This window comes from Anneissia japonica, unplaced genomic scaffold, assembly GCF_011630105.1.
Source record: "Anneissia japonica isolate Jap-2015-1 unplaced genomic scaffold, ASM1163010v1 scaffold6997_len847652_cov182, whole genome shotgun sequence".
NCBI classification, from domain to species: Eukaryota; Metazoa; Echinodermata; class Crinoidea; order Comatulida; family Comatulidae; genus Anneissia; species Anneissia japonica.
Genome location: NW_022730884.1, coordinates 326,117 through 338,447, shown reverse-complemented (window position 1 = coordinate 338,447; position 12,331 = coordinate 326,117). Strand labels below are relative to the sequence as shown.

General features: G+C 36.6%; 1 protein-coding gene across 1 annotated transcript in view; it reads right to left on the bottom strand.

Moving 5' to 3' along the window:
- Positions 1-7,871, bottom strand: part of LOC117115181 (adhesion G-protein coupled receptor G5-like) — a 28,584-nt gene extending 20,713 nt beyond the window's left edge. The window contains 1 exon segment of the mRNA XM_033258887.1: positions 7,720-7,871. Coding sequence (XP_033114778.1) covers positions 7,720-7,798 — 79 coding nt within the window. The 5' untranslated portion in view covers positions 7,799-7,871.
- Positions 7,872-12,331: the final 4,460 nt, after the last annotated feature.

Here is a 12,331-nt window from a genome sequence, read left to right as displayed (position 1 = left end):
TATATATATGTGTGTGTGTGTGTGTGTGTGTGTAGGTGTATGTGTGTGGGGGGGGGGTGTGTGTTTGCTGTTATGCGCTTTCAAGAAACCGGAAGTGTTTTCCTTGTGACAGGTTGACGTAAATAAGACCATTTTGACGACTGTGTCAAAGTCTAGTGTAACTTGAGATTTCAAAATTGAAAGAAAAACGCTCAATAAAATTTTAACTGTTCTCTAACTAACAAGTATGATTGCAACTTCGTCGAAAATATTCAGAGAAAGGATAAGAAATAATTATCACCCTTGAAATTATTGTGCAGTACCGACCAGCGATGAGAATCAAATTATGCCAAGGGCTGATGATCACCTCAAATCACCTTATTTTGCAAGTTCGCGCTCCCAGCTTATCATCGAGCCACACTTTACCTTTCACCCCCACCGCCGCCCTATCTCAAGAATTCCTGATGATGACAAAATTATTGTCGAAATATTCAATCCCAACACGATGGCGTGCATTTCATTACTTGGAGTTTGTATTATACTTTCTTAATTGAGAATATTCAGTGGGGCTGATGAGAAATTATGCTAAATCATGCCAAATTTTCCTGTGGCATATCTAGGGAGGGAGTGACCCCAAAAATTCTCGCCCCCAATGAAAGTCACGGTCACATAGTCAAAAATCACCACAAATTACCTTTTTTTTTCGCGAGCTCGCGCTTCCACACCTATACATCGAGCCTCCCTTTACCTTTCACCCCACTCTACCCCATTCCAATTCTCCAAGATACACCATTGATGTCGGGAGTGTAGAGAAGGGGAAAGCTGATTTTTCCGACTGGAAAAAGTTAATGCCATCCCAAAACCATCACAGAGGCCCGGCGGAACTCCCCTGGGCAAGAAACAATTTGGCAATTTCAGGGCCGTCGGAAGCGCACCGGCCGCACCGGCTATGGCCGGACCACTTTTTCTCAATTCCATTACTTTCTGAAATAAATATATAATGATAATTATGAATTATACGAATGTACGCATCGCATTGACTTACGATGGACCTGAGATAGAGGGTACAGTATCTAGCTCACTTCCGTTAACTTTCAGTCTTGTATCTGTTCCCGCATGGGGTTGGAATAGGGGTAGTTGCTTTGCAGCACATTTTCAAAATTTACAGGTATGAATTTATACACCAACTTTACCCCTTGAGGGGGCGGGGGATTGCTAGATGAGATTTGTGGGCATCCACAATTTATACTTTTAGACCACAATATTAGGGAATGTCAACCGCAACTCGATTGGATTTAAAGATCGTTTAGTCTCACGACCTCGTCGCGGCGCCGGACGAAAGATGGTGGGGGATGTCCAGGTTTGTAAACGGGTGTGGTGCTCAACAAAATTAACCATCATCACAGTGCGATGAAAAGCAACGATAAATAGATTAAATCCAAACATTTTTATTGATATATACATTACTACGAGAACAACCAACTTTTGTTCAGGGCTTTTTAGCAGTGGCGGTGGGGGGGGACTAAGTTTTCCGACAGGGGGACTTGAACTCGTAGGCTCGAACTGTGGGAAGGGGCTGAGAGGGGGTTCCCCTTCCAAATGAGATTTTCTTTAAGTATAGGAACCTCTGGATTGCCGGAAATGACATGTGTTGGCTCGGTGTGGGCCTATTTTTATATGTTTATGGTTTGACTGCCCGACGATCTCTGTCCGGCGGGGGGGCTTGACCTGTCCGGTGGGGCTTGACCTGTCCGGTGGGGGACTTAAGCCCCGCCCCTCCCCCCCGCTGGCGCCGCCACTGCTTTCTAGTTCCTGGAGTTCAATCGGAGGATCGCTTGCTTTTTGGACTAAAAGTAGCATAGCGACCTAAATTAGACTCTACCAAATCAAAAGCTGATTTTTCCAGGGGATTTTATCCCTGCTGCACCCTGGCCGGGGGCATTTTTCGGTTTGATTCCAGATTGAACTCACGTCACTTTAGTCTGCATTAGTTTCTCCATCACTCTCAAACATGCCAACACCTACATCAACATCATTACCGTTCATCATCATCGTCGAAGTCATCGCCATCGACATCATCATCGTCATCATTATTGTCATCGTAGTCATTATCACCTTCATCATAACCGTCGTTGTTATCATCATCCCCTCATCTTAATTATGATCATCATTAATTCACATTTTTTCTGGGCATCAAGATAAACAAGGTTTAAAGATGTATTGTCTCTTGAAAATGACAAATGATAATTTTGAAATTAACATTTATGCAGTAGCATACATATTTTTAACTTGAGCAAAGAAATTATTAAATTTCAAAAATGTATACCCTTATTTTTAAACTGGATTACAATAAAATAATAAAACACTTCCATTGACTGGAAGTGTTTCTATCATTTTCTTTGTAAAATGACGGGTGAACTTTTTTTAAATACACTAATGTTTATGTTCAAGTTGATAATTTTTATGTTACTTAAAAATGGGCAAGTTAATTTCAAAAAATGATTCAGCGGCATCGTGCCCCTCTCCACTCACTAACTGCATCACCCTAATGTTAGTACATTGTTATTTAATTATTACCAGGGGCGTTCTCTCCATGGAAGTCTACGTGCATGGTCTGTCTGCATGAATATACTGAAGCTTGACTAAAATTAATGTGTAATCGGTATAAGGCCTACTAGACTGGGTTCCAGTCCCTAATCTTTGTCTTTAAATCTATTTTGACACCAATGGCGTCCCATATTACCTATTTGCTTGGCGTTTCATAGTATACTTTTTCTTGGATTTCGCATAAAAGTTTCTCGATATATACCGTCGCTGGTGGCGCTCTCCAAAATTAACTAATACTAGGAAAACCTATAATTAGAGACTTGTGGCAAGTCTAAAGGCCTACCAGAAGCTAACACAGCACTTAACTTATATTATTTCCGGACATTCATAGGCGCCAAACAAGTTGTTTACCAACCATGGTGGGGCTAGATTTGGTATGATAATTATGCTCTCAGACCTCAACTAACTTCAAAATCCTGTAGCTGTGGATAGAGATAGCGGGTTTCCACTCTTCATGTACTACCAAATTTGTCATGTGCCCATACTACCCCCCCCCCCCCCCCCCCCCCCCCTCACTATAATGGCCGGACCCCCCCCCCCCGCACCATCCCTCACTCTAATGGCCGGACCAATTGCAAAATGCTTCCGACAGCTATGAATAATTTGAAAGGCTTTAAACAAGTCTCACACCCTGTAAAAAGCTTTTTTCTCCCAGCCTGGAAAATCCCCTTGACCGAGAAGGGGGCTCTGAAGCCACTTAGACTCCATTGGTTCCACCACTTTAATGACATACATGATATTGTTCTGGTCATTATGAGAAGCTAGGTAATACATTATTGTTTTGAGGAATATTTACATTATTCCAGTATGTGTGCCAACAAGAACTACAGTAATTGATTTTATTTCATGACATCCATTTGTTTTGCAATAAATTTATATTGAATCTTAAATTAAACGGAACATATTTCTCCCCTTAGTATCAAATGTTTTCTTTTCTTATCTATAAATTACAGTATTTCGAGAAATAATTATGCAACTCAGTTTCAAAATACATAACACACAATTTCGAAACAATATTTAACATTCTATTGGGTCATAAATAGAGCAAATACACAAAAAGGAGAAAATATTCAATCCTTTTAATTGTTTTGATCTCTATCAGATTTATTTTCCAATAAAATTAATTATTATTTTTAATTCGTAAAATTAAGAGAGGCTACACACTGCAGGTAATGAAAAAACAATTTAGTATGAGTACTATTAAATCTTTGTCTGGATACCTCTTACTTTTACTATTGCTTCATACATTGAATATTTGTATTAATATTCATTGTAATGTCATGGTACGAAACTAAAAAAAATGATGCAAGCCACAGTTATCTCGTTTTTCAAACTTTATTTGTTGATCTCCTAATGTTTTACCATATATTATGATACATTTAACTGCTTTAGCAAAAAAAAATAATTAACAAACAATTTATTACAGTATATTAATCGCCAGTAAATTTAAGGGTCAATGCATAAGAATACAGTAAGGGCATTATTGTATTTTCTGTTCATTGCCATGAGTAAATTTCCTTACGATTAATATCGAAACGGCACTGGCTTGGTGTACAGGAGTTCTTGCTTCTCCATCAGATGCCAAGAGTATAAGTTTTATAACTCAACATCGAATCAAAACCATGATTTCCAGAATGGTGTTTTTTTTTCTAATTAACGTACTGTAATATACAGGTACATAACGAATGTATAAAATTTGTTGAATATGCTGTATTATCATCCCCACTTAACTTAGGGCTACCAGAAAATGTCCTCTGTTGATTAATGAAAATGAGTGGTGATCACCCAGCTGGAATAACCATTCCAAACAGCTGTAAATAGATACAATTGAAACAGAATCTGTCATAATATAGACAATATAAATAATTTTGTTAATTAAATTTACAAACTAACTTTATAAATAAATTTCATTAATTTACAACATTTTATGTAATTTGTAAATATCAAATATTAATTTGTAAATACACATTTTAATGTTGTTGTGCAATTTCGTAATTTTTAACACTTATATTTGTAAATGCAACGATTTTAGCATTTGGCTACTTTTTGTATTTTTTTATACCTGAATAAAATAAAATATAATATAACATTTGATAAAACTTAATAATCACCATGCACATTAACTTTTTGTAACAAAATTAATTTCTGTACAAAAATTCTTACTGTGAGGTCATGACTGCATCGACAAAGCAAAGTTTAAGACTATTTTTTTAAAGTAGACTTGTACCTACAAAACAATTAAATAAATAGACATCAAACTACCATCTATCAATATTAATCAAAGTCATCAACAATTTTTTACTTGTTTTAACGTATTTTTGTATTTTTTACAGTATTGCATTTGATAAACCTGTAAAATAGTTAAAACAGTTAATAGGCAATAAAATTATACATTATTCTTTTTATTATAAATAGTTTGAAGAACCATGTCCTATCCAAATTCCCATACACAGGGGTACCACCAGCGCAAGGGGGTGGGTTGGGTTAGGGTCCCGTCGTGGAGAGTTGTCCCCTCCCCCGTCGGAGAGAAAGAAAAGCCACAATTTGTCGGGGACAAAAATGCACAGTATATGTATTATTAGACTCAAAAATCGATTAAGTAAGCCTTTGAAACCCCTAAATTGTCATTATTTTCAGGGGCTTCTCCCCCTGCAACACATTCGAGAGGTTTTGAGTGACGTCAGAAATCGCCCACTTTTATTCGTCAGGGACATTTCCTCCTCCCCCCGTTCCCGTCATTTCATGCTGTCCCATAAATGTGTGTAAATGTGAATTATTAATAAATAGGCTAGGGTTAAAAGTCTACCTCCTGAGCAGGTAGAAGATTGTGATACCGAGCAGATTTCCAGATTTTTCTGGATATCTGGCAGAATGTAAATTCCACCTACTGACTGATTAATTGAAAACTAAATAAGTAAGCAGTTACGGTTGTGGAGGATATTCATTTGATTTTTAAATTACGATAAGGTGTATAACTGCACTGTCAATCACTTACACATTTTTAAAACTACTGTAAAGAAAATGACATCCAGTATTTTCCTGAATTCATTTGCTTTAAACACACTTTAGGTTTATATTCAATCTTACTGTGTTTCACTACAAAACAAACAAACAAGAATCATAATAAGTAATTTAAAGACGCACCTTTACATTAACCGGTCTCGTTGGTACCATCGCCATTTAACTAGAGACGCCTGACTTCGTCGCAACACCCCACCAGCAGGCGGTGAGTCATGTTTCGCCTACCACGATAAGCAAATTTCTCTTTTTGCTCTTGGGAAGACAGATGACGCTGCTCCTATTTATTTATTTATTTTTTTTTGGTGATACTGTATTCACTTGTCTTTTGGGCGCTAATGAATGCACTTTAGTACTCCACCTTAACCCTAACCTTAACATTAAGACAGTTAGACTGGAGTTAAGGTTAGGGTTAGGGTGAAGTACTAAAGTGCATTAGCGCCGTTTTTTTAAACACGTAAACGTACCGTCGACCACTCTCGTAGCTTATCCAAGTATTCTCTTCAATTTCGTGTCGCACTTGCGACAGGACAACTTTCCCGTCGGCCTAAGTGTGCTATGCTGTTCTGGGCTTCGCGTGAACTTCTTCATTATGAAAAGCAAGCGCTCTTCTAGATTATGCTAAAGCTTTTCCACAAACAACATCAATACATTCTCAGATGCTCAGATGTTCTCGATATCATTTATACCTCAAATTTCGGTCATAATTCATAACTTGTGCATTCTAATCGTCATATTATTCTTGTCAAATGATTAAGAATTGTATAAAGTACCAACCTACGAAATATAAATCAATTTGTAGACGAGGATTTTTAAGTATGAAAATCCAAACATACCTTATCTTTCATTACAGTGATCGTAGATACTATGCTAATATATAGTGTATATGCTTTTATGCTGGCTGAAAGGTCCGGTGGATGTGGTGAGTGCATACATCTTAGTCGGGTTTATTTATATTATTAATCTATTATTATAATTAATACTGCTATATTTTCATGCACAGTCACTGAATCGATTTACTTTAGCATTAATCACTGAAAAAAAAGTACATTCGTATTCGTTGCTCGATCGTATTGATATTATTATCTCAGATCCTATAGGGTCATTCATATTAAATAATAAAAACATATTATGTATATCATAATCTCTGTAGGCCTATACAATAGCAATAGGGTCTGCAGTGTGGCCTAAAGTACATTTTCCCCTATGGTGGTATAATGTCTTCGAATAGGCACTGCATGGAACTCGTTAATACTATTGTATTAAAATAAAAACAGTTAAAAATACATTAAAATCTTTTTTTTTTCATGGGCAATCAAAACATTCAAGAATAGTTACATCATCATCATCCCATAGTCAAGTTGATCGTTGGGGCACCGTAGATGACCTAGCAACAAGAATAGTTACACAACGTGTAATAAAAGAACAATAGGTCTAACAACTAACAATCAAATCTTCAGTTTATTTATATATTAATATAAGACATAGATGTGAAACTTGTTACTTTTATTGGTGGCGCCAGGATTTGCCCGACGGGGAGATACTAGGTCCCCGACCGGGGGCGGGGGGGGGGCCGCGATGGCGTAGATTCCCCCGACAAGAGCAAAGCGGGTGTGGTCGAGCTGCAGGTGGTCCAGAGGCGAAGCCCCCGAAAAATTTGACAATTTAGGGGTCAAAAGCTTATTTAATCGATTTTAGAGTCTACAAATATGTAGAAAATACATATAATTCATTTTTCTCCCCGATGAATTGTGGCTTTTCTGCCTGACAGGGGGGGGGGAGGGGCTTCCACGCCCCCTCCCATTGCTGGCGCCACCCCTAGCAAACTAGCAATGTGAAAAGTGTTGAAAATGAGTGACAAGAATATCCTTACCCGTAGACGACAACATATATACGATCTGTAGAACACATGCTCGTCTTTCATATTCCTAATTATGTTTATACAAGCTATAAAATAAACTTACGTTTTTTGATAGTTTTAGTAATTTACCATTTTAAAAAGAATGACTAAAAATGTGCTAAAATCTGAATGCTTATAGTAGTGGTACAGTAATAAAATCGTCTTAGTCGTAAGACCTACATTTTAATCGGATTGATAAATTACATACAACTTACATAGAGGCACTAACAGGCAAATGATAACTGATTTTAAAATACAGCCAGTCGGTTGCCGTGATAGCTCTGAGGTCCACATCGTCCTGCTATACTAGAAGTAGTAACACAGTTAATATTTTGCAGTATTAGTAAAGCAACTTAAGTGCGGTATGTTTGCTAATAAACTCTGTACTGTAAAGTGATTACACTAGATGCTAGATGCTCAGTATTCGGTTTTTGAATATAAATTTACTGCAGCGAGTTCTCTGGCCTGATTGGTCAAAATATGCATATAGGGTGCTACGCTCACAGCGGTAACTGAATCTCACGCCAGTAATTAATTTTCTGCTCTGTGATTGGTTGACATTTTCACAGCTCAGAATATTGACAAATAATAATAATTATGATTATCATTACATCGTCATTGTCATTATTATTTTTTAAATATTATCGGCATTTTCCGGTAGCAGCTGGAAAAGGAGAGTGGAGGAAAATTAGATTGGTTTAAATATAATAAATTAAATATAATCTTAAACATAAGATTTAAAGACATGGGGAAAACCCAGAAACAGAAGCGGAATAATAATGCAGTGAATAATATAATTTAAAACGGAAGAGGAATGGGGCCCCAGACATGGTGGGGCTGGGGTGGGTAGTTGGTAGTAATATATATTTAAATCATAATATGCTGCGTAGGCTGAAAATATATTTTTAAAAAAGTACCGTAGTTAAAAGTTAGAAACAGTGCTCATTTGTGAACAAATATAAATATATACAAATAATACATATAATTTAAGATAGATAAGATAAACTTTATTGTCATGATCACAAAACAAGGTGTACATAAAATTTGGTTTCCATGATGATTAAACTATAAATACATATATAATACGGTATGAAATAATATAAAACATAAAGGATTAATTGCACCAAAAATATTATATACATGAAAGACTATAATACAATATACAGAACAATATAAATACTATCTGTGAAGACTTGAGTTGAAAACATGAGTTGAATTATGAATGAAAGATTTCCTGCACCGTGTTGTCTTAAAGGGCGGAGTCTACCTGACATAATCGTTGTTTAATGGGTATGAAATATTTTTCATAATTGTCTTGGCTAATGACATCACGTTTATATATCTCGTCGATAACATTAACATTTCTGCCTATTATTTTACCTGCAGTTTTCATTATTTTATCAAGTTCCTTCTTATATTGTATCAGATTACACAAATAAATGATAAAACACTTAAAATAACATCTCTGATAAAAATGGAAAAGCACCTCACTATTTACTTTGAAGGAATTCAGTTTACGAAGAAAGTACAGACGTTGGTTTGACTTTTCACAATATTTACAGTGTTAGCATTCCAGTTTAATTCACTATCTATCGTCGGCCCTACATATTTACTGTATGTTCTTTAACAGTTACTATTGCTTTGTCATTTATTATAATATTACCAATTACACTTTTCTTCCTAAAATCAAAAGTAATTTCTTTTGTTTTGTCAGTATTTAGAATAAGAAACTGTTCTTTACACCATGATACAAACGACCTAATTGTATGTTCGTACTCCTCTTCACGATTATCATGAATCAAACCAGTAATAATCTAAGTCATCAGCATACTTAACTAAACAAACATTGCTACTTTCGATTCTGAAATCATGTGTGCAAATAGAGAAAAGAATAGGAGAATGGACACAGCCTTGAGGAACACCAGAGACGGAACCTTGGAAGGGGCGGGGACTACTTTTTTGCAGAAATATATAATGTCTATGCAAATTTTTGTATGATCGGCTCCCTCACAATTCATATTCCCATTCATCTTACTAGTGTGCACCCCCCCCCCCACTTTGAAAAAAACGTTCCGTCGGCCCTGTTAGATAAGTGTTCACCTATCCGAATCATCTGTAGTCGTTAGTTAAGAAATCTTTAATCAAAAAAATTAGATGTTGATTAATTGTCACGTCACTGAGTTTCTGAAGATTTTGTTGGATAGTATTGAAGGCAGAAGAGAAGCCGAAGAACATGGAGCGAAGAGGAGTGTGATTTCTTACGATTAGAGTGAATATTATGAAAAAATGCAAGAACTGCATCACTAACTCCGTTCTTACTCCTATACGCAAACTGATATAGATCAAGTAACTTACATTCATTTAACAGAAAGTGCTTTACAACAGATTGAACACTTCATAATAATAGAAGTCATAGTAAAATACTGTAGATAATGTCATATCTGCTTTGTCAGCTACATAAGATATTTTGTTCATAATATTTTTCAATGTAACAGGGCCGTAGGCACGAGAATTGAAGCAGGTTGCAAGCGAAGAGCACTGAGGCTGGGGCCAGGGGCCGCCAAGGGCCCCCGGTCGGAGTTCAGGGTCCTGAGGCCCCGAGAAAAATTTGCTAATTTTTCCATTGTATTAGACCGTGGGTTGAGGATCGAAAACGTTCAATTCTGTGACCCACCAATCCGGGCTACCTGGCTTTTGCACAAAAATGTCAATACTAATAAATTGTAACATATAATTTGATTGTCGGCAATCGTGAATTTGGTGAAACTGTAACCAAAAATGAGAATTTATATCAAAAGTTGCTACGTAACTATAGCCAATCAGAAGACGACTAACAATAAAGTTTGGCTTAGCTGCAAGGCCCTCAGCCAATCACAAACTACCTTCTATGCCATTTGTCCGATGTAAATAGTAAACAACACACTCCACTTGCAAGTATGGCGTTGGACAGAAGTTCTTCAAATGATAAATCTGAGCCGGTTTCAGGCATATTTTTGTGATACATGTTGTAAGAACCTAGAGTATGGTTGTGTTATTAAGCGTAAACAGCTTAAAGAAATTTAAGGATGTGCAACTCTGTGGAAAACAACAAATACGAGTCCTCAGTAAGGCATATTAAGTTTCCGTCGAAGCTGATGACGAAGAAGGGGATCTCAGGGATGGTGGTGCAAGTAGTAGTAGTCAAAATTGCACCGAATCTGTTTAAAGGTACATGTGTGGTTACATATAACGTTAAAAATGGTATGGTATGTTTTACTTAATTGAGAACTAAGCGTCTCTCTATCACACCACACACACACACACACACACAGACATGAAGCCCTGTCTTTTCCTCAAACTGGGGTACTATCGACAGCAAAATAACCACAGAGTATTGTGAATCAAATACGATGATGTTATATTGTAATAAGCATATTGAGACAATAATGTTGGCAATGAATCGACCCAGCATAAACAACTGACGAAAAAAAAAACGATTCCAAATAGAATCAAAATATATTATATATTTACAGGAATTTCCTGTCTCATTCAAAGTCGATGAACATTACTTCTTGCCCTTCCTACTATGCATATGCAGGCCTCGATAAGTAATACAATACACATTCAGTACAGCACGGTCGACTTTGGCTTAAAAAACTACGGTATGACAGTCGACAGAAGACGGGAAATGCAATTTGCTACCTCTAAAATCTTACAATTATTACCAATGTATTTTATTTAAAGGCTGGTATACTTATATCATATTGAAATATTCCACTAAAACCGGAGAACTTTCGTCCAAATTGCTACACATTGTCACTTTCCTCGCGACATTGTTTACATTAGTCGTTTGTGATTGGCTAATAGCGTCTCATCAATGCTTAACAGGTATGGTAAGTGTGCTGTGATTGGGTACTGCTTTCGTGAACGACATTATTTTTTTGAAGATAAATTCTCATTTTTTGTTACAGTTTCTCCAAATGTACGATTGCCGACAATTATATTATGTTTCAATAAAATAGTATTGACATTTTTGTGCGAATGCCAAGTAGCGCGGATCGGTGGGTCACAGAATTCGTAAACTAAGCCGATTTTGGAGCCTCAACCCACGGTCTAATACACCATGTTTAATAATAATCTGTAGTAGTAATCTAATACATAGTTAAGTTTAAAAATATTTTTTATAAAAAAATATTTTAAACTAACGTCAGGGCTATGATGCAGCAAAACAATAAAAACAATTAAACAGGCAGGTATTCAAGAGAAAGCTTGTCACTCATTGCATTGTTGTTATTTTAGTATTTTGCCTTTTGACATTGACAAAAATTTAAGATTAGACCTATGAACGAAAAATAAAATTGCTAAGGTACACTTTCAATCAATACATGCAGGCGCGAATCCAGACCTTCGCGCCGTTCGCCATGGCGAAGGTCAGGGTGAGAGATAAAATGATATTTTTAAAAATATAAAGTGATTGCATTGCCTGGTAGTCTGGCAAAGTCCAACTCAAACATTTTTAGTGAGCACTCAATATGGAGGCTTTCAGAAGAGTTGGAAATACTGGTGAAAACTGCCGAATTAATGATATAAGTGCGAATCTTGTCAATTTTCAGGAAAAAGAAGTTGCAAAGAACTTGTGGAAAGGGGAAACGCTTGGGAACGCTTGGCTTATTACCTAACTGCTTCTTGGCAACCTGAAAAGACGTATTACTCTGAACGTTGAAGCTTATAAGCAGAATAGTCAGCTGTCGTCCTGGATTTACGTCATTTACGTTCGGATACTCTGCTTTCCTTTTTGCTTCTCTGCAGCCATCATCATACCAAGTAGACGAACCACAATCTGGAACG